The sequence below is a fragment of the Camponotus vicinus genome, unplaced genomic scaffold (assembly GCF_025532165.1).
Source record: "Camponotus vicinus isolate PSW18456_S1 unplaced genomic scaffold, iyCamVici1.0 SCAF_7, whole genome shotgun sequence".
NCBI classification, from domain to species: domain Eukaryota; kingdom Metazoa; phylum Arthropoda; class Insecta; order Hymenoptera; family Formicidae; genus Camponotus; species Camponotus vicinus.
The window spans coordinates 4,890,059-4,914,465 of record NW_028141979.1 but is presented as its reverse complement, the minus strand read 5'-3'; the positions used below and the strand labels follow the sequence as shown (position 1 = coordinate 4,914,465).

General features: G+C 33.4%; 2 protein-coding genes and 1 long non-coding RNA gene across 4 annotated transcripts in view; 1 reads left to right on the top strand and 2 right to left on the bottom strand.

Annotated features, from left to right (window-relative positions):
- The window catches only part of Dpr1 (defective proboscis extension response 1), a 306,096-nt gene that overhangs the window by 64,010 nt on the left and 217,679 nt on the right, over positions 1-24,407 (top strand). Inside the window, exon 2 of the mRNA XM_083105252.1 lies at positions 2,510-2,673. Coding sequence (XP_082961378.1) covers positions 2,510-2,673 — 164 coding nt within the window. The remainder of the gene's footprint in view (positions 1-2,509; positions 2,674-24,407) is intronic.
- LOC145975094 (uncharacterized) overlaps positions 1-24,407 on the bottom strand; it is a 162,165-nt gene that overhangs the window by 84,145 nt on the left and 53,613 nt on the right. The window contains exon 2 of the long non-coding RNA XR_014439880.1: positions 2,241-2,275. This is a non-coding gene — a long non-coding RNA (uncharacterized LOC145975094). The remainder of the gene's footprint in view (positions 1-2,240; positions 2,276-24,407) is intronic.
- LOC145975092 (E3 ubiquitin-protein ligase MARCHF3-like) overlaps positions 1-24,407 on the bottom strand; it is a 70,046-nt gene that overhangs the window by 5,795 nt on the left and 39,844 nt on the right. The window contains exon 6 of one of the 2 annotated variants that reach the window (XM_083105251.1): positions 23,290-23,547. The exons of the other annotated variant lie outside the window; for it this stretch is intronic. Within the exon in view, the coding sequence (XP_082961377.1) occupies positions 23,482-23,547 (66 nt within the window). The 3' untranslated portion in view covers positions 23,290-23,481. Of the gene's footprint in view, positions 1-23,289; positions 23,548-24,407 lie in introns of those variants that run through there. 2 annotated transcript variants of the gene reach the window in all.

Below are 24,407 nucleotides of genomic sequence, written 5' to 3'. Positions count from 1 at the left end.
CAAATATGCGCAAATATGCGCATATATTTGTGTTCGGAATCATTATCTAAAGAGTACTAGTACTCAAAGAAATTAAAAGCTTTTTAATATTCATACGAACATAGTCAATTATTCTTTAAAAAACGTCAAGATACTATATAAAACGAATACACCTGACGAGTAATGTTTGATGCATTAATTCTCGTAATAAGATAACAAGATGCCATCCGATACGCCTACTAATTAAACATTAACTTTCTTTAAGATCTTAAAATCTTTCTAAATCCATATTTTTCCAAGAGATGCGTTCAAATATAAAATCGCGTTCTAAATTTTAATATCAAAAAAATTTAATACGCAATAATAAATTATTCTGTTATGACACAAGAAATATATGTATATTACATAAAACACCAAATAATATTCATAAAACACAGAAAATTGATTTATAGTGTGATTTATCGATGCGTACTGCAATTGATATTTTATGAGTATATAATTCATAAAACTTTATCCTAAACACATACAATTAAAGTAAGGATAATATAAGAATTTTCGGCAAAAGATTTATGTTAATTCTCAGCAAGAGAATCGACTTGTTTCACACAAGGATGAACTTTGCGTGCAAAATTCAAATCTTATTCAAATGTCGTCGTGGGTTAACTGCTGAAGTTCACATAGTCTCGTAAAAAGAAACGAAATTTCTGTGCGAATATATTTCTTGGTTTCTACGTGTACCAATTTATGAACCAAAAGTACGTAAAAAGATATAAAATACTTTTAATATCCCCAGAGATACTTTTAAAACCTATGTCTGTATTTTCATATTTATATCGACATAGGCAATATTAATTTAATGCTGTAGGTTTATCTTTTTATTAAATATTTTGTCTATAATAAATCTTATTAAAAACGCAATAATTTTCGATTTAAGTAAAAAGATATATATACATATTTACGTTTATACTCTATCTAAATATAATATAAATATAATTTCTTTAATATATAATTAAAGATAAAAATAAAAAAGAATAAAATTGAAAAATAAAAAAGAATAAAATTTAATTTAATATAATAAATATAATTTTTTTAATACAAAATATAAATTCAATATAATTTTCATTGTGTGATATATTAAAAAATTTGTTTGCATAAAGGAAAAAATTCTTTTTCAAGATGTAGTGAGAATTATAATGAGAACTGAAAAATTATAATACTAAAATTACAATAATACGAAGGTAAATAAAAATAATTTCTCAAATGGATGTCTTCGCAAAAATTTCCAATATCGCTATTATGGCTGTTGAATATCGTCGGTAATTAGCGAGTAATCTAACGCTAATATCGACGAAATGACCGTCATCAGCGTGGGCAAACACGCTGTACGTAACGTTTCATCCACAAAACATATTCTAGTCCAAACTGATCCGCGCGCAAAACACCATCAACGGATAAAGGGCCAGGTCATGCAAGCTTGTCCATCCCAACCCTCCTCTATCCGCAAGCTGCAGATTAATCTGCGATCTGTGTCTTACCTGCAAGCCAGATACAACTTGCGAACTTATCTGATTCCGTCGCTAACAATCAATACTCGAGCAAATCCTAGCGACGTCGAGAACCCACTATTTACCTCGATAACGTCAACAATAATTAACGAAATTACAATGTACTCGATTCTGTTTTGTCGATGCGTATCTATTGTAGAGTTTTAACAATAAAATAAACACTAATGGCAAATTTCACGAGATCGGAAACAATGAAATATGAAAATAAGTTAAAACTTTTTGCATGGAAAATTACAAAAAGGTTTGAAATAATGCAATGCAGTTCCTGTGTATTTGCTTTGGATGCTTTTAAAAGTAGTTTAGAAGCTTATGTGTCTTACTAAATAATATATTATTATATGAAATGCAGTTTGAAAAGAATGTACTATTTCCAGGTAATATAATATAGCTCCTGAATTTAATAAAATTGATATAAATTTGTGTAAAAGTAGTGCACATCTGATTGAATAAAAACGTTGAAACTTATGAAATTTGTGCACAATAATATAATATAAAAGAAGAAGTAGTATCATATTTTCAAAATACATTTAAGTTTAGCTTAAAAATTTCCGTTATCTTTAGTGTACCCAGAGAAAGTTTATAAAGCTAAAATGTTATTAAATGTTACAATGTAAAGAAAAGATTGAACAACCGCATTCAACACTAAATATGAGACGAGAAGATAAACCTTTAATTTTCTAAATTATTATGACTCACCAAATTGCATTTTCCGTGCGGCGAAGAGTTCCAGTCTGAAAGCAGAAATAATCTCTGTTACTCTTCGAAACATCCGAAACGAATTAAAATCTTAGAAATATGAATATACGAGGAAGAGAGGGCAAATTACGCGATTATTTCCATTTCATTGCAACTGACAGAGCTGGTAAAATGCTTAAAGCTTTATGCGAGCGCTTAATGAGTTTCGCGACTTAGTTGTGGACATGCTAATTTCCGACGTTGACGTTTCTATGTTATGTGTCACGCAGGTACGTTCACTCGCGATCAGAGAGTTTTGAGCGGAAGTCTGCAAGGGAGTCGCAACGTCAGCGGTGTACCAGCTTTCGAGACGAACGTGCCACGGAATGTCACTACTGCGGTCGGTCAAACCGCTTTTCTTCACTGCAGAGTTCATCAGTTAGGCGACAAGGAGGTGAGTGACAGCATAATTCCTACATTTCGCAACTCTTCTCTCTGAGACAATTCGCTAATTATCCTGGGATATCCGCGCAACTGACAGCGTTACAACGAAAACTGCTCCAGCATCAGTTACCCTTTAAATAAATAGGCATAAACATTCGCATAATATCATATTTCCTTATCGCAACAGATTTTTGAGATGGATAATTTGATAAATGCTAATGTATAGTTCAATATAATTTGCAACGAAATTATTACAAATAAATTTTCCTCGTATAAAAGGTATAAAACGTTATTGTTAATTATTTTCGATCACAGCAATTTCTGACAGACAAATATCAAGCCTGGTTTAAATTATTTTATTGAGAAGATTTCATAAAAAAATCTTCATAAAAAAATATTATCCTAGTTTATACGTTAATTAAATTTGACATGAAGTCCCTTTATAGTTCAGGCATTTATCGAGATGCGAGATAAAAAATTAAAAAAACTCGTTTGAACCCTGGAGAGAAAGAGTTCATAACCTTTTTAGTGACTCTTAAATGGGACACATAGATATTAGGTAGGAAAAAAACTTTGCAATATTCTCGTCGCGTCAAAGATAGAGCGGAGGTTGCTGTTGCGGTTATGGTCGCTTCATCGTTTTTCAAAATTCCCAATCCCAGGCATGCCTCTCTGTCAAGCTATGTAGATCAGAGTTGCCGGGTTAACATTACCACAAGGCTGGCCTGCGGTTTCTGGTTAGGTCGTTGATAGAATATGCATGACGCCTGTTTGAAGGGGTAAACCTGTTCAAAGGCGAACAGAGGATATCGGCAATTATCTTTTCAGATTTTTGACTAAGAATCGTGATTGACTAGTAATTGAGTTCGTCACGCTTTTCACACTAAGCGTTATCCTTATTCTTTCTCGCTAACCGAGCATTGTGTATCAATTACTCTTGCGCAAGAACAAAGAGCTCTCTCTCTCTATCCAATTTATAAATTTTTAATAAAAGTCCACATAAATCGTTCAAAAACAGGAAATTGATGATAAATAATGCAATGTCTATCGATCGCAGAAATTTTAATGTAATTTTTTTGTGCATGTTCTGTTGAAGCTTAATATTTAATCAAGCCGCGCAATATTCTGGTTACTGTGCTAGAGTTGCCGCAGCATGCGAAGATTTCATATTTCGCAAAGTTTCAGCCTAGTTCATATAATATATACGTCGAGGAAATGTATCGATGTTACCTGCATAACAAGACTCGATATTACGTAATTCGATAAATACCGATACACAGGGCTCAAAGTTTCAGGGAATATTGCATTTATTGCAATAAATATCGCGAATTTAAAATATCAAAAATATTCTCAAAATAGAAAAATACTCGACTAAAGTCGTAATCATGATTATAAAAATTTAAACAGCGTTCGCGTACTTATTACGTGCCTTGCATGTAGCTCCCGCTTTTACACGGGAAAACTCCCTCTCTTACAGTTGAATTGTTGCAAAATATCTTACTGCGTGGGAAGAGGCAGTTGGACTGATTACTCGTTAACGACCCAATTATTCACAAGCAGGTCAATAACGTGAGTTTCAGCTATTTCCGGGAGGAAGAACCGAGATGGGGGATGTTCGATCACGCATCACCGATAACTTGCAAACGTCACGATCGTATTTTCACTCCGATAATTATAGGCTAACCGCGACGGAATTGCGGTGAGATTCGTGCGAATCATGCATGGAATTGCTTTAAAATTTTTAAACCGACTATTTTATAAGATAACGTTTTTCCATATTTACGTAGCTGTTTGCAAAAAAATAAAAATGTATTAATACACAAGCTTCTCCGCGAATTCTAACAATGCTTCGTCGAAGAAATACTCTTTTTTAAATAAAGCACAAGCATGGGAGATGATGAAAGAAGATATATGGAAGTTATTACGTTATGCTGCATTTTTCGAGCAAGATTACCGCTTCACGAATATCACGCATCGGACAATAACTCGTTTCTCATTTTATAACTAGACGGTACCATACGCTTTTGTTATTAGAGGAGAGCAATCGCACGCCGGATATAACGAGGTTGCTCATACGCTGAACCAATTACGAAAATTCGCGCATTTTCTCGCGACTATCGAATCGAGCCCACATCTCGAAAGGAGAAAAGACAGAGAAGAATTCGATCAGGAAAAAGGTGCTGATATTGTTCCCGCAGAGGTGGTGCCCGATGGAGCTGAGGTGGCGAGAACCGACAGGTCGAATCGTAATAAATTACATGTGAAAATCGCAGGTCATTTCTTGTGACTGGACGCCTTATCACGTCTTGACACGCTCACGAATGATTGGCTTAAGATTGACATTGGTGATAGACTATCATAGAACTTACGATAATTATGGAGTAAAAAGGATCATTTGTGTAGTGAAAGAATTGATAGTTGAACATAAAATAAGAGACGCGGTTCTCGCGTATTGTAATAAAACAGTTATCGAAAACTTTTTTACATAATAATTATAGGTCTCTTCTCTATAATAATATATGCATAATAATATTATATATTATATATAATATATTATGACATAATATTATATATTATATATATTATATTATATCATATATTTCATAAAAATATACTCCTGGACAAAATTAATGCATAATTTTTTTTAAACTTTTTCTTTAAAAGCTGATATTTAAATTTTAACGAAAAATTTTAAAGGAAAAGTGAAAAAAAAATTATGCGTTAATTTTGTCCAGAAGTATATATAATGCAACTAGCAAAAAAAATTTAACGACCCATATATATATTTCTGAATCCAAGATAAATTGAACGAATACAATTTGCGAGATTCTTTCATGAAAAATATTGAATAGCAAAGTAGAAAGAAGTATATACAGTTATTCACTTAACATTGAAATACTGCAAAACTTTTCTAATGTATTAATTTATATCTTATAAATACATGCTAAAATTCAGAAATTGCGCTGTACGAATGTTAGCATAAATAATTATATATATACATATAGCGCCGCGCTTTACAATTTACATGTTAACTTGAGAAAGTCGGCGGTTTGACTTGCAGAAAGTTGGCAACGTATATGAAGTTATTGCGGGGCAAATGTTTGGAGTTAACGGAGACATTTGCACGTCGTTCCTTTTCCGACTTAGTAAAGCTGTTTACAACATATCCTGGACTTTTGTAAATTTTCTCGACATCAACATACTGTTTATGTCATTAATGGACACTTGAACGTATTTAAAATATTTATTAAACAGTAACAATTTTTTTTCGAAAAGCTCGCAATTGCTCGAAAATCAATACGATGAAATGTTTTAAGTGTCATATATATATATATATATATATATATATATATATATATATATATGATATTGTAAAAAAGAGATTTTATAACTAAGAAATTAAAATTTTAATCTACTACTGCTTAGAAATATTTTTTTCTATATTTTTCTCTGTTTTCTTATTGTCAGTCAACTTATAGAGATCGCGAGGCCTACAGTTTGCGAAAATTATTCATTTTTCTCTAATTATATTTTATTTTTATTTATAAATTAGTTTCGTGATTTGATGTTAATTTGACAGTATTCGACGACGAGATAATATAGAAAGACTAAGTGCTCCAATGTACTTGGAGCGTTGATCGAAGTTGTAATCGTTTTGCGTTTAGTGACGTTCTCATTGTATCTCGAAAGTTTGTGAGTGGTATTTACGTTGACACATTGTATCAGAGCTTCAGCAACTCGAAATCGGGACATTAACTACGTTCGCACGTGCAACTTGGTACCGCCATATGCGGCTTATACAGGGTGCTCATCCGTAAAATGGAAACGCAACATTTGCATTGCTAATTCCATGCGTTACATTACGCGCTTGTTGACCCGAAATAATATTCCAAAGGGAGAAGTCATCAACTTTTGCTCTCTATTATATAATGTATAATGCATTTGTATCCCGAGTTATATGAGAAAAAAATTAAATAGGTATGCACAGTAAATAATTATTTCTAACTGAATTTAGTCTGCGATCTCTAAACTTGTCTCTTTCTCTCTTAAAGAAATTTGTATTTAATATAAATTGTTAATATTTCCCGACAAAAATAATTCTCAGTCTGATTCTTTAAAATCTACAATATCCACCCTCAAAATATCTTTGGAGAATAATATTTTAACTCGAAGGACATATCTGCTCGAGAACTATTTTAGTTCGGAACCTTCAACTCCACTTGATTTATATCTCTCGTCAAGAGTTTCTGAGAGTCTCCGGTATTTATACCATATAATCCGGTCGTGTAAACGACCCTTTCAACCGAATCGATTTACTCGAGGGAGAATGAATTTGGACGAACCTGCCGGATTCCGCGTGATAAAGTTATATCGGCGAGACGTAGTTGTATATATTCAAAGTGACGGGAAGAAAACAGCTCGGTAATTCGATCCTTTCGGCGAGGACCACTCCTTTCCCGGTTTGAATAAATATCGCGCCGGGGAGCGGAAGTGTCGTTCATCCCGAGGTTTTCTCTAACTCGAGTCCCGACCCAAGATTTACGCGCGACCTTGCGAACAAGGAGGGAGGATCGGATTTTCGATGGGGATGATCAGCTTCGTTTGAGTAGCAAAGCGTAGCTGCTGGATACTGTATATATTGTAGATCCGCGTTGAGGAATCTCCGAAAACGGGAGTGCGCCTTATCTTCTTGCGACGACCTAATATAATGTTTTCGATAGTCTATCAAGGGCGACTCGAAAATTTCATTATTTTTAATCGCGCGCTGACTGATAATTTTGTTGACTCCTTAGTGACTTTAATATGCGATGTATCGATTCTTCATTTTATTATATCAACGTGTATTGTTAATATTAATATATTAAAATGTATCAAAATGGAACACTAAATGATGCAACTTATAAGCTACGAGCTGTATGCAGTGAAGTATACGAGCTAGCTTATTAAAACTTTATTTTTTCTTTATTCTCTAATTGAACGATTTTTTACATTTTTTTACATTTTTTTACATTATCAATTTTAAAATGAAGATAGCAATAAAGTTTTAATTTTATATAGAAAAATATCTGTATTTAAACATTAAAAAAAGAAGAAGATAACCAATTTTAATTAACTTAATGAAATCGACTAATGCATCTCAAAAATCTTCGTTAACAAAATATGTTGAAAAATAAAGTGAAAAATGTAAACGTAAACATCTGCACAAAAATATGTTTTTGCATTGTAAGATTCATATTGTTTGGAAATAAAACATTCATCCTTAAAGAGAGGAAAATTCAATTTCTAAAAGTTATTGTAACCTAAATACGAGAGATAAGAATATTCATGTTAACGGTATAAGTATCGATTAGTCTTATTTGGAATACTGTCACATATATTTAAGAACATTAAATTCGTAATAATCTTATTGTGTTTCTATTTAATAGCATCGCTACATTTAGCAAATCCATTTAAAACTCTCTAGACTATTACTGAACAAACTAATTTTGTAAAGTGTAACGAGCACAATATTACTTGTTATTTGTGTTGTCGCGCAAATATGCAAAAAGCAAATATATACTTTCATGCATATTGCAAATGTAAAAAAGAGAGTGAAAACAAACAGAATTAAACAAATAGTACAAAATATTCATGATTGTATTATTTTAATATTTTATTTCATTTGTTATCTCATACAATTTAAAACGTTAAAAGTAAAAGATTATTGAACATACGAAATATTTAATATTTCAATATATTTTTTTAACAAAAATATATATTTAATAAATATATATTTAATATTTTTATATATTTAATAAATATTTAATAAATTAATACTTCGAGATGTATGTACATCTGTGTAATAAGATAATTATCAATATGTAGAGATATTTTAAAGATTAAAATGTAATGCAGACGCTTTAAAAAAAAAGATGCCTTTCCTGTTAATTATAAATAAAACTTTTATGCTGTTATATTTATCAATGTATGTTTGTGTGTGTGTGTGTCTGTGTGTGAGTTATTGACTAATACGAAAATTTATAGAAGCAGAGCAAACTATATCTGCAACGTGCATTGAACTAGATAATGATAATTTTGCACGAAGCTCCTTCATGTCTAGTAAACACGGATGGAAGATGGTGCATCTTCCTTAAGGCATAGATGCTACTAATAGCCTGCAATTTGAAATCGATCCCTGGGGCAGATCGACGAGATTAATTGAATATTCGAAATTCCCGAATCGTGCAGCGATAATCGCGATTCGATCACGCGCGCCGGTTATGGTTAAAGAGAATAAATTAAATCTCGATACATATATGAAAAAAAGATCCACGCGAAAACCGCTGCGTTTAATTCGAACAATTGCTTTTCCGATATCAAATATTTCGTTTGCTGCCGCCTGTATTCCGAATTCCTTCCTTTTTCTCTATCGCTGTACTCTCTGCTCCTCTTTCTTTCTTTCTTTCTCGTTTTCGCTCTCTTTTATTTATTTATTTCCACCCCGTTTATGGCGTAACGATTGCCGAAGCACGGCGATCCGATAAAATTGCAAAATAACTTCGGGCGATTACGTAGATTTCGCAGTCCGCCAAAGTTATATATGCGTAAAGATTGTACTAAAATCGAGCAACATTTTAATTGCTACTGGTTCGAGTATGCGAGAGATTTAAGTATTTCTATTTTATTTACATATTCACGTTTTTCAGCGTAATTATCACGCGACAGTAATTTCATTATATTATATCATCATTTATTCAAATAATTATTTATTAACGGTATGCTGCGTGTCCGCGTTACTAAATGATCGACTGCATTGGAAAAACAGAATCATTATGAATATATGGACGTTAAAAATAATATAAATGAATAACTACGATCACATTTAAAAAGGAAATAGCATTTACGATTGCTTTATCAATTATGCGTGTAAGATATATCCTAAAAGAAATGAGCCACATATTTCATTCAAGCAGAATAAAATCGAATCATATTTATCCATTTCGTTCTGACATTCTCTGTCATACTTCTTTATTCCTACAAGACATCTTCGGGAACCTTTTCTCTAGTGATACATATAAATCTTGTTACTCGTGGAGAATTGGATGTTACAAATCGTCTCGTCTTTCAACTACAATAAGCATTGCGAAGGTGCATGCCCTCGTTCCAGACGTAAAGAGAACATTAAGAACAAGTGCATTGAATGGAACAAGATAACGGCAAAGAATTATATTTAAATATGATAGACGAAGCGATGTAAGTTACAAAGATTTGTCGTCGTATTACTTTTATCGATCACTCGCGATATCTCTATTTTTTTGTAAAATCATGTTAAGACTATTCAGTATAAATTAAAAATGTTAAAAATATTTTGTCAGATACGTTTATTATTACACAAATACAAAATTTAAGGAAGTTGTAATTTTATACGAAAAAAAGTGAAATATTTTTATATTAAATTTCAAATAAAAATAACAAAAATGAATTTTGAAAACCCATTAATTTCTCTTCAATGAAATGTCCTGTAAATTATTTAATAAAATAATAAATTTTCATACTTTGCTTGTATCCATGTGTGTGGAAATTTATACTAATGCATAAATATATAATTACACAAACATACATATTCAATATCGAAATTTTAAAATATTTCGATGAAAACTTCTTGTTCTTCAATTTATTTCAAAAGAACTTTTCTATAGAATTTTAATTCAAAATTTACTGACCAAAATAATTCATAATGGAAGCTTAAAAATATCGGAAGCAGATCAGAATAATATAATCTCCGCAAAGAGAATCTCACTAAACTTTGCTGTACAAACATCATAATGCAGTCTATATAATATAAAGGCCATTCACTCACTACTTCACGAAAATGTTTGTTGCAAGCCGCATGATTCCGTCTTAGAAATAATTCATCTTGAGATAATATGCGGTACCATACTATAATACACATCTCTTTACATTATGGTACTTTCTATACACATATTCAAAGGTAGATAGTATACAGGTCAAATTTACAATATGCATGCCGCACACAAGGAGAAGAAAGAAGAAGAAACAGAAAGAGAAACAAATGAAAATGAAGAAAGATTGTTAACGTTACAGAATGGAAAAATATAAGAGAGTCTTTTAAATCTTACTTTGTGCAAGTGCTAATTATATAGTGTGATGTGCAAATGATAATTACGCATTAAAAATTGCATATTAAATAATTTCTCAAACTACACGTCTATTACAGAGATAACTAAAAAATGAAAAACAATTTTAATTTTGCACTCTATAGTATATATCTTGAATATGTAATCAATTCATTACAAATTCAAGCTAGTGTTTTTTCATGTCATTACATAACTTATTTAACTACATTTATCGATTGGCAAAGAATTCATTGAGAAAAGAACTTGTTTCTTAATTAAATGTATTATATTGATTATGGGGGAAGTAAATAACATATCTAAAAAGTAATCACAATATATAACTAATAGATATATGATTCTAATAATTCTAACAGCTAAAAATTTAACAATTCTAACAATTAAAAATTTGAATAAAATATCATTTGAGTAAGATTAAACTGTGTCTTTTGGTAGATTTCATGATACATCACTATGCCATCTTTATTAAGATAATAATTTTTTTAAATACTAAATGAAAAATTAAAGAATTATGAAGTACCTGAGATTACTATATAAACGAATGAGAATAATTGCAAGAAATTGAAAATTGAGCATTTATTACGAATATCAACTTTACCAGATTAGACTCCAAAATTAATCAACTGCACATTATTATCTACTCGAGATAGAGACATCGTGGTAGATGAAGCGCAAGAGCACCAAGATGACATCGAGAGTTACGACGAAGCGAGGGACTGTTTGCCAGATTTATCTGACATCGCGCCGACCTTCTACCTTCCTAGGACTGGTAAACTCGGTTTCGCCTCAGCGAATTTACGGGATATAGAACAACGTGAATTTGTTTATCGCATCATCGTGGATTCTCGCCGACACAAAGCGATCCTTGGAGCATCTAAACTAACACGCCAATCTTTCCTCTTGTCTTGAGCGTATATATATCGCAGTGTATATATCTTATGAAATAAACAAAGAATCAATTCATCACCGAATGGTGCCAAGATTTATTCTACTCGCAAGTGAACTACGTTGATGACGATGGGATGATCCTCTTATAAAAAAAATTGATACTTTTTTCTACAAAGTATCAGACAAGAGATATTTATGTCTTAAAACATGACCTATTAATAGTTAAAATATCACGAAACTATTTATTGATCTCTCTATTTAATCGGCGCAAATTGTTTTCTTATCGTTTTTATTAAAGAATATATGTTAGAAAAATACAACACAAACGATAACATAAATTATAAAAAAATGACAATTAGAAGACCTAATCTCTCATAGTTCAATTTGTTTATTAAATATCTTTGCAATATTAAAATTTTTTCAATTTCTTTATCTTTTAAGTCTTTTTCCATTTCCTTTATTAAATTTTTTGACGAGAAGAGAAATGATACATTTCTCGCCATAATAAAAATCTGTGCATTCATCATCTTTATTTTATTCTCTATAAGCAAAATGCATGGTACTATAGTTATATAAAAAGCATGATCCAGTAAAGCACGATCTTGCAGAAGCAGAGGGCAGTTCAAAGAAATCATGCATATTTCCCTCCAACTTTTTCATATACATACACATATCCAAAAATAGGACAACCATTTTACTGCAAAGCATTTCATTCTTATCGCTTCCAGCACGAGGCTCTTTTTGCTTTCTAATGAAAAGAACAAGTAGTAATCGAAACCGTCGTCGTGACCGGTGCCGTACGCGATGTTACACGCGACAATTTTGTTTGTAATCATATTCCTAGATGCACTAGATGAAATTCGAGCAAGAAAACCAAGTTGCATGTTTTCTAATCATGTATATGCGTGATACACAATTTAATTAATTATATAATAATAATTATTGATAAAAACAATTAAAAAAATTTTGATAAAGAGTGACATTTTTCCATTATCATTATCACGTTGATCTAAGAAAATGTTAGTAAATCCATTTATTATATTTTAAAAGAATTTATTATATTTTAAATGAATAAAATTTGATTTCTTTTCTGAGATTTTTTATTCGGCTGTATGATAAATAAATATGTATAAATAAATGAATAAATTCTATATAAATAAATAAATAAATATAAATAAATAAATAAATAAATTCTGCAATTTTTTAAATTAAACACGTTCATAGCAAATATTAACTGACATTTCTCTGTCCGTTTATTGCTCTTAGAAGATACAAGGGAGGGGCACACAATGCATTTTTGTAACCGACAGAAACGGTAATAAAATTGTCGCCGATTCCTTCGGAGGAACTTTAACTGACGTATGTTTACAGACGATACTTTTTGTAGGAGCCATTAATCCACGATACGAAAGTTGGTCTCTTGTTATCGGCAGCGTACATTTTATATAGACCGGTGCAGATTGTGGCCGTGGTTTAATCGACGATAATGCCCCGCTTGCTCCGATACGTAATGTCGACGATATTTCGTGCCACTCGATCGCGGTGCACTTGTACAATTCTCTCCAGTGTAAGGCAAGTATTAACGCTTTCCCGACAGAATCTTCGCTTCCAATTGCGAAGGTTGTTCCGGTAAAATATGAACGTGTCCAGTACCGAGTGTCATTTACTTTGAAAATTAACTCTTGATAGAGCAGTATAATTTCACACCATTTCCTTTATTTTCGAACAAATATGTCTCTATTATTTGATAATTATTTATTATATATATCAATAAATTTTATTTACAAAAAATATTTTTCAATCATCACGTAATAAAAACATTGTAAACTTTATAAATATCGCTCATAAATTTATCAAAATATATAAATAAATTGTACGATTCTAAATTCCTGTGACTACAAAGACATTTTTGCTTTTGATCTACAGCAGCAATCCAATCGACATTACAATCTTTGATCATCGAAACTCTGCGGGTTAATACCGCCTCTTTCAACAGGCACACTAAATCAGGGCGTACGTTTGTCGCTTTGAGCGACATGCGAATTTATGTTAAAGCGAGATTGCCAGTTTCGATCGGCGACATTGCTGTCGCTCTTCACAGTAATAGTAACCGTTATCTGGTCAGTCGACAAACCAATTCTCGATCCTTCAAATAAAGGAAGACTATTGATTTAATTGTTCCATCATCTAAACAAAATAATTTTGCACGTGTCCAAACAAAAATTCTTGCATGTGTTGCAATGAAATTATTTTTTATCATATATATATTCTCTGCAAAAAGTCATGATTCATTGAAATAAAAATGAATTTATTCGTCAAACAGTCGCCCTAGATTTTTCAGTATTATCAAACATAAAGGGCCAGATATTTCAAACGTTATTACACTTGACCTACTTTGCGTTCTCTCGCTTTGAACCCTTGATATATAACCCACTAGGCACGAAAGGGTTAAATCAACGCACTCGACGTTTGCCCGTTACCCCTACCTTCGTACGAGGTCTTCGGGGTGCCGTTGACGAATATGTTAGACGTGTAGACGACGTGCGCGCATTTGAAGGACGATCGTCGACGAGAAAGGTGACTTTGGCGAATGGGATAAAGAGGAAACGTCTGAATGGCCGTGCCGATGAAAGGCTTTGTAAGATTGATAGAGCGAATCGGAGGCGAAGCGTGACTGAACAAAGCGTGGGATAAAGACCGCGCCAGGAATGCCGGCGTACGTTGCGAAAAGCTCGAGGCGAATTTACACGATTTGCACTTTATTACAACTCAAAATGATTACGTCGAATAAACGAGTTTTCGCTAGAATCTATTCGCCGAGAATCGAATGGCAATGCAATTCAATGGGACATTTATTTAAACATGATTTTCTTGCTCGCATATTATTTTTTCTTGGCCGGAAAAATTGTAAATAAAGAGAATAAATGATATAATACATAAATAATAATTTATCCAAAATTATGATCATCCAAAAAGAATCCAAATACAATGTTTTCTTATCATTTAATTTAGTGGAAATGTTTTCACAACATTGCAAGATTTGCAAGATTCAATTCTCTTTTAAAATTGAATAATTTATACCACATGATTGTCAAAAAAGAACATAAATTAATCTTTAAAAAGACCGTCTCATACTTTCCATTTAACGTGAGAAAAAGTCACAGCTCGCCAACGCTCCCTCGCGATGGTAAATAAAGCGTCGCAACGTACTGGAGAAGAAATTGAATGAATTACAATGCGTCTCCAACCACCTCTTATTTTTCACAATGTGACTTTAATTGTACAATCCTGAGGATTCACGTAATATTCTCGGTGTTTCCTTATTTTGCGCCGCGCGCGACTCGCATTCTTTGTACACTGAAAAAAAAATTCTGGGTAAACTTGTGAGATGCATTTTATAGTAATGAATTTTTTGAAATATTTAGTTTTTATCATGTATTCAAGCATAATAATAATAATAAAATATTTAATAATAATTATAAACATTTTAAAACAGCATATTTTAGTTTAGTTGAGTCCATTAAATATTAAGCTTAACTTAATTAATACTTAAATTATACGTTTAGTTGAAACTACTTCACCACAGCAGTGAATAACATTTATCTTTGGATTATTATAATCAATTCTTTTTTTCAGTGTACTTCTCAAAAATATGTATGCACTTTTTTATTCAATACACACAGTATAATTCTCTACATTATACAAATTATTTCAGATTTTTGTAACCTCGTAAAGAGAGAAGATTATGTTCCACATATAAAATTGATTATTACATAATACAAATCTTCTTACATAAAAATATTACGATATAATACTTTTTAAAATTAATTATGCAGCTAATTATTAAGCTAATTGAAATTTCTCTTTCTGTCTCAAATCTCTCAAGTCTAAATCGAATTTAAGCGGATAACATTAAAACATCTGCAAAAATGTTCATAAATAATATCGTATTGCATGTTAACGTGGAATAATTTTAATAGAAATCTAAATATACAAATTATAATTATATCACGTTGTACGAATCGCTGGTTAGTTATTAACAGTAATCTGACGTGATCGCTCCGAACAATTCGCAGTTTCGATGCGATCCGTTCGACAATCGCACGCAAATGCACAGCTACGCGCGTCATACGGCCTGTCGATGATTTATCTGGGAGCTGCCGATAACCGAAACGGTGGTCTTCGCGGTGATTAAATCGTCATGCGGCCGCTGGCGTGACGTTATCGGGGTCGTGCGCAAATCACAACGGAGAAAGGCAAAGGCGACTTTGAACGACGTAACAATAGTGGCAGTTACAGAGGACGCGATACATAATACAATTGGCAGGCCTCACATCGGTATATGCGGTTTCGACGGATGATTCAAGGACGAGCGGATAGAAACCAATGTTGCGATTGCGCTTTGATGCCGCACGTGCCACGCAAACACGCTAAAACCGCTCGTCCGATCGCTCATTCCAGGCCAGACAAGCCCTGCCGATGCTTCTCGATGTCGGAAGTAGATGCACAGCTCGACGTCCGATTGTCCATCGATGTGATTTATCGATAGACAAGTCAATACTCTATATTTAAAAGCCGACAAAAAGGGAATTTTTTTTCAGTGCTAAGCGGAAAACGATTGATGAAGCATATTGAAAGACGTCTTGATTCGGACTCGATTGTAAAAGTTCCTTGGCACACGTTATTGCATAAAAATTATTTGTTATCACGAGTCGAGATTAATACGAGTTTGCATCAAATCTGCCTTACTTGCCGCATGCAAAAAGTATCATTCTTTCGTAACGAAATAACTGAACGTCGTGAAATAAATCAAGAAAATGTACTATAAATTCGGTTCCTGTCACTGTATTCTTAGCAGAGCCGCATGCAAAATATTTTGGATGTTCCAGAAGCTGCGTTTATTTTGCTTGCTCACAACGACCAGATTAATAGCCGATCCGCCACCATTAATCCGCAAGTTTGTCCGGGCTTTAATTTAATCGCCGTAGCGAAGGATAATATTTTGTTGTCGCAGCCGAACGCATCCGGACAGATCCGACCGTGCGATCGATAAATTCACTTGACGTTATTATATTTTGGACGAGTTCCCGAGAGGATATTTTGAAGTTTCACAATCGCTGTTTGTGCCTGTCGCATGTATGACGCATATATACACGTACACACAGCTGGATTATTTGTCGCCGCGCCATTATTTAATCCCCGGCTTGTTCTAGCCAAAGATTAAATCCCCCTAACTCATTTTTTGCTCCCCCCGAAACAAGTTGAATTGATAATTACGGAAGGACATTAATGTTCTCGAAAATTTTCTTGGTCCTTCGAAAAGTAATCCCCTTTCTTTCCTAAATTCAGACTTTTGATATTTTTTACAATGATTTTTACAAAAACGACCATTTCTTTTTTCTCAAGAGAAGACGAAGTATATATCTACACTTAAGTTTTTTTTAGTTTGATATGAAAAGTTTCTAAGTACGCTTATTTCATGCCCACGAACGGAAATTACGTGGCGAGCTCTATAACAAGCCGTCGTGAAGCTACAAAAAAAAAAAGAACCACTATCGCAGCGTGCGAGTCTGAAAAGCTACTTGGATGGTATGTGGAGAGTTAATGCCCTGGACCAGGATGACATTTTATACGCGTACAAAACAGCTTGAAAACAATAAGTGCGCGAGCTATTTGTCCGGCGACGCAATATCCATTTGTTCGCGACACATTACATTATCGATGGATGTTTGTAAATTGCATTCGAATACATTGACCGCGAGCGCGACGATACTCGCCGACTAGTTCGGGAGAGAAGGGGGTGCATTGTGCATTCAGCGAGATCCTAACAGGGGGTGGCGGAGGAAGAGAACTGCAAACAAGAATGTGGGGACGATTATTCGTGTCTCTCCTTTTTTTCCCCCTTTTTTCCATCGAGCATCCTTGGTACACGACACAACGGTTGAGAGACACTATGATACGTGACCGACATGAATATAATCCACCCCTTGTTCTCGTCGTCGTCGTCGTCACTTTGCGGCTGTTACGCGAAACATTATACGCATTCCGTTGTCCTGCAGCTATGCGAGCCACAATGTGATCGTGGCAGATATACCATGACGATCGTTAATACTTTTCAAACCGCTGTGGCCTCTGACACGTTACATGACAACCATTCCATCTTGCGACCATCGCGCGGATACGTGTGTGAATGAAGACAGACCATTATTCTTGTAATATTGTAGAGTTAACTCCTCTCTTTCGTTTTACATATGGAATGCATTTGAGGTAACATCAAAGAGCAGATAAATATCGATTTCACGTTTATTTAACGATTTTACTGTTTACACAGAAATGAGTAAACACTTCAACAAATATTTTTATGAATAATATAGATAGAATATAATTTTTTCATATATTAATATTCCAATATTTTAATGGCTTGAATTCAAACACATTTCGAATTCATGAGAAAACATCAATAAGCATGAAAAGAATCCAAATCGTGTAATCATACGTACGCGAAACTCGCAAATATCTCGTACTTCCAAGATTAATATCAAAGTTTGCGGAAAAATATCGAATTCGAAAGATATCGATTTGATCATATTTTTCAACAACGACAAAAAATTCTCCACAGCGACAGAGAAGAAAGAAGTCGTCTGTGTGAAAGAGATTGAGAGATAAAGAAAGAGCCTGAAAAACACAATTTATGACACGATACACTCACACGTAAATCATTAATCTTTGTAAACCGCCAGCGAGCACGTTTCCACACGACTGCCACGAAATCATGATAGGAAAACTCATCGCTAACACATTCGTTGCTCCAAATTTTCTCCGATATATTGAGAGACTTGGTTCCGTGATTATTGTTTTATCCCCACGATAACGATCCATTTATTAATAATTTATTAAAGATACATTTATTGATAATTATTTATTAATGATTCTTCATTTATCACCGTTTGCATCTCTGTACATTTATTAAAGCGACTTTAACGTCTCCATGCAAAGTTAGAATCATTATTATTGCACAAGTATTAGATAAGAAATTAAGATAAATATAGAGATACTAGATGTAGAGAGCATGCTATTAATATGTATCAATAACAATTACTATTAATTGCTATTAATTAGAAGAACAAAATGGAGGCGAATAAGATAGAAAAAAAAGGTTATAGAAAAAAATTTTTTCGAAGCCTTTATTTTAACGCGATGAATTTTATTCGGATAACGCCATTTTTTTTAAACGCACCAGTGCACGGGGGGGGGGGGCTTTTCAATGCAATTTTTAAAATAGCACTTTACATAGCGAGCCATCAATACGTCGTCGATTCGCGCATCGGCCGAAGAAATTCGAGCCAAGTAATTTCCGACGCTGCACGTGATCGCATGCTGACATTTTGGCGCGGATTAATTCAGCGCTTGTAATTAACCGTAATTCCATTGCGTTCTATAAATAACTTATCGCGGCACGGTTGCGTCAATGTCTAATAATAATTAATCCCGAAGCGGAGTGCGCGGCGATGATGGCCGCTCTCGCATGAATGTAAATGGATCTTCAACGTGAAATTTCGACATGACAGACGGAAATTTTAGCTGTGTATTTATGCGACAACGATAAGTCTTTGATTTAACGAGGATCGACCGTTAATCACATTTTCATAAATTTTAAAATCCAACACATAGAATATATAAATAAACTGTACGAATAATAAAAAAATATGCCTTAAAGATTTATAGTTTTTATATTTAAATAATTGTGCAATATTATGGAGATATATATTTCAGCTGTTAAAGCTATGTTGTAACTTGCTGCAAGAATTATATTTCACGAAATAAATTCTTTCGATAAGGCTATCGTAACTCGTGAGAAGCGTAGTAATGTAAAATTTTCGATAAGAAATTCCTAAGAGAATGTTCAGAATGACTTATCATAACTGATGAATGCGCGTAATACAATGAAATAACGAGAAACTATATAATATAATTATAATATTGCGTATTAAAGCCACGTATAAAACGTTGTCGCATTATCGTTTCTCCATTTTTTGCAGATTTTCCTCGGTTGTTTGAAGTTTTTCATTCAGAAAGATTTAATAAAAATATATATGTAAATTAAAATATTGTAACAAGTAAATTTTTAGGAATAAAATTTTGTTTCCCACTTAATAATAAACTAAGTTTATCTTAACTAAAATAAAAAACTGCTAATATCATAAATAAAATTCTTATAATTGATTTGCCCATGCAATTATTAATTATTTCTATTCAAACAATATGTTTCAAGTTTCAAGATACTCTCCCTTTGCAGATACCCGTTATAGTACAATGTCGGTACATTATAATACTCGGTCTTGTCATTGAAGATCTCTTTATATGTATCACGTAGGCAACGTGCACAGCTACCGCATCATTCTACTGGTGAAGGACCCTTTCGAAACGGTCGAAGTTTCCTATTTTAGATTCGAAACATCTCGAGTGCGCTTGTCTCGCAGCTGCAGGATGTATCTTATGCGGACCGTATTTCCGTTATAAGTGAAGGCAAGTTGGACAGTCGAGACGAGCGCGGTGGATCCGAATGGTAGACATAGTTACGATCTGTCCGAATGCGAGGCACAAAGCCTTCCATACGCTTCGTTGCTCGTAATCCCTGAGTACATATATGCGAGCGAGCGAACTAGTCGAATTAGATTAAATATAAAAGTCTCTACGTTCCCCGCGCTGGCATTCTTTCCTGTTCATAAAATCCAACAGAGGCGAAGTTATATTTGTCGATTCCATCGAGTGCTTTTACTTCATCAATAAATACGATGGATCGAATTCGTATGCCATTTGAAACGTTTTAATTAATAATGGTAATATCAATATAATCAAGATATATAATATAATTATTTTTAATCAAATAAAATTATTCCATTAATATTATATTATATTTATTATAATAAAAAATAAATATATTTTTAATATTATATTTATTATAATAGAATAAATATATATTTTTATATATTTTTATTTTATAATTTGTGTGGGACCTAAAGTATTTTTAATAATTCTTACATGAATTTTTCACTATTCAGATTCCATGATATATTGATTCCTTAAATTTCCTAATTGTACATTTATATATCTCTGCACTTAAATCATTTGACAGACTCGAGCCTTATCGTTGTTAGCTCACTCATTCGTGCATTTTACATAATGCTGATACAATTGTTCGAGTATATGTAACTTGTAACTCCTACAGACGAGCAGAGTTACCTCAAAACTTACTTGTCTCTCCCATAATTCTTATCATCGACACAATTCTCGATGTGAATCGCGGAAACGTAGAATTCCTTTCATAAAGTGACCGCTGCGTTAAATTGAGGTCACACAAAGAGAGAGAAGAGGGAGGGGAATTAAAGAAAGTTCATCGAGAAAGAATGTGATGGCTTTGCAAGTTGCATATTAAATTCGTTACGGCAGCGAGTCGGATATCGCGTTGCTGCTACGTCGGTGTTGTTAAAACTTGTAGCAGCCACAATAAGATATGCCGATGACTAACTTCCATCGCGAGCGCACGATATTATCTTCAGAGAATCCTCTCATTACTGACAAACGATAATCCTCTGAATTTGTACATCCGCTGGCAACTTTGACGGTCGATGGGCTGCGATGACTCCAAGAAGCACACGAACGCGCGTGAAAGTAATAATTATAACTTCGTCTCTCGGTTCCGCGTATTCACGTACGAACGTTCTCGTTAGAGACTCGTTAATTACAGAGAGACAGAGCTTGCAACTTCGCGTTCGGCACGGTGTTTTTAGCTATAATCATCATTTTAGATATCCTCTCATCCTAATTGAGAAACTTCGTGACATTTTGCTAGTAAATATTACTGATCGATTAGACGCATTTCTGGGTCAAACTGGAGCAACTTTTCCAGATAATCCTCGAAAAGTGAAAGATCTTGAATTCTTACGGCGTATCCCCGAACAAGATTTCATAAATGGTTTTAATAAATGATACATTATATGGAGAGAGAAACATTAAACGTTATACCGCTTATTTTAATCAAATGAAATTTTATTCGAGAATATGATACACACATGTGTATGTGTATTATTTAACATTTTGAGAGATAAACTTACATTTAATTTCTCTATCGGTAAATATCAATTTTTTTATAGAGACAGCTTATTTCGCGATAGACGATACAAACTATTGAATTGCGCTAAGAAACGAAATAAATACTATAATTCATTATCCGGTTCCGATAACGTTTCCTCGACTGTTCGATTCTCGAGAAACTCATCATCGATGAATGAGGCTGACTAGCAAAGAAGTAGTAAAGTCCCATGAAAGGATTATCGGGCTAATTAAAACTCGACACTTAATTTAACTTAGATTCTAGAATTTCGTTGAGACTTTTGTTCGTCGTTCCAAGCGATGCGACGAAAGATGCAAAATCTTCGTTCGACATGCAAGGCAGAAATGCAAACTCGGGGATTGGACAGCAAGGGGAGGGCGGATGCACTGTGACGAGAGGCAAATTGCACTCTGCTGGCCACGAGGATTCCCCTTTCAACCACGCGCCAGGCTTATCGCGCTCATGCAGTGCTACTTCCGGCGGTGGTTAAATGCCTGGTTCATCCCTTTAGAGTCCGCCCTCCTGTCGTCATTACTCGACAACTTCGAAAATTTCGATGTGCCCGTTCCCCGCTCCCCCCTCCCTCTTCCCCCCTTCATGCAGATACGTTTGACCAGGTAATTTTGGAGAGAAAAGGTCATAATCCGTAGTCCAACTTCCTCTCGGAAGACTGTAGTTTCGTTTCATATGCTCTCATCTATATGATTCAAGCGCTAAAATGTGCAGTATAAGCTCTCTTGCGTGGCTAGTGTGCCATGCTGAAATTCATTTTGAAACGACCTACTTTTCCCCATATTGTTAAATGAACTTTACGTTTGAATTAAAGCCGTAGGCTTATACTAACGTTATATAGCGTACTATGCAGTTGCTATCAGCATTTTGCATTTAATGTATGTTATTCGCGCAACTTGCATAAGATCTTGATGGTCAAACATAGCATCACTGTAGTCTTGATTCTTATAATAATTGGAATTGCTACTCACGGAATTTCGTTTCTGCGCATTTCCATTAATCATATTTGACTTATTTAACAAACGCATTATTAAAGAATTTTTTATGAAATAGTATGAAATATTCTAATCAACATAGCAGAATTAAAATAAAAGTTTAATGATGTTTATGCGGTATAAAAAAGTAAATATTTTATCCAACATAATATTTGCATTAAAATTTACTACTACTCTTGAAAAATCTTCATTATGTTTTTTTAATTTGCTAAAAAATATTATCTTGACTTAATTTACTTCAACAATTGCAAAATATTTCCTGTATTAAATAATTTATTAGTATAAATATTAACAAGATTATTTAATATTTTACGCAGTGATTTATGAATATATATCATTTATTTGTCCATATTTATGACATAATGTAAACTCAATGTAATAATAAATACAGAATTTATTTTTCATATTCGCCTCTTCCGGATTTTAATTAATACACTTAATGCAAGTTTGTTGATATCAATCAAAATTGCATATATTTTTACATGTTTGACCAAATGAAATATCTAATAATTCGCGATCAATACCTGCATTCGGTTACTGAGGCCTGACTGAAATTCCATATTTCTGCTTTTCTGATCATCATAATTATTCCGATGACGCTGTAGAGCCCTCTCTCGTATTCATGAAGCAACGGTGGGGGGGGGTTATCGTCACCACAGCGCACAAATCCACTATTATGACGCGATGAGTCGACGATAATCGTTATCGTCGAAGTTAAGCGCTCTACATTGAGATTGAACCTAGAATAGATGACATTTAACTGGCCGGGTGCAAGGTAATGGAGGTTTTTCAACGACACCAAATTGTGCAGATTGAACGAATAACGATAAAAACTCATCCCGCTTGACAATTAAATATTCGAATCAACTGCTATAAAAACTATAACAAAATTGCAGTTTCATTCTAAATCATCACGATTTCGAACTTTCAAAACAATATTATAATATTAACAACTTCTAGCAATGATGTATTGTGTTCACTTGAAATATCATATAATATGCATTTCAAATTAATTTATTTTATGTTTTTATTATACTCTCGATGACTTTTTTTACTTTAATTGATATAAAAATTGAGATAAAAATTTATTTTAAAGAATGTACGATGTATAGATTATATTTTAGAGAGAGAGAAATATCATTAGAAATAATATTAATTTTAAAAAACAATTTTAAATACAGCTGTTCCATTTTGGAAAAATAAATATACTTATTTGCTAAAAAAATCTCCAAGTTACAATATTAAATATCTTGAGAGAGAATAGCAATACAAGTTAATTTCGCTACGCACCGCACATTTACATCGATATTAACAATGTTTTTTTGAAAATTAAAGTCGAATTCTCGAGAGTTCTCATATTCAATAATATCCTCGTTAGTTTTCCGTTGCAATGCTCATTACTTTAGGAAAGGATTGCGCTAAATTGCGCGTGCGTTTGCACGGCCATAAAGGCACGGTGAGGACGAGGACGGAATGAGGTCCAGGTCTCTCGTATGCAAGTGCTTACGAATGAGCCAATTTAAAAGTGCAATGGAACGGTATACAAAGAGGAAAAAGTATTTTCGCTTCGTGTTAGTCGTACCAGCTCGAACTATCTAAC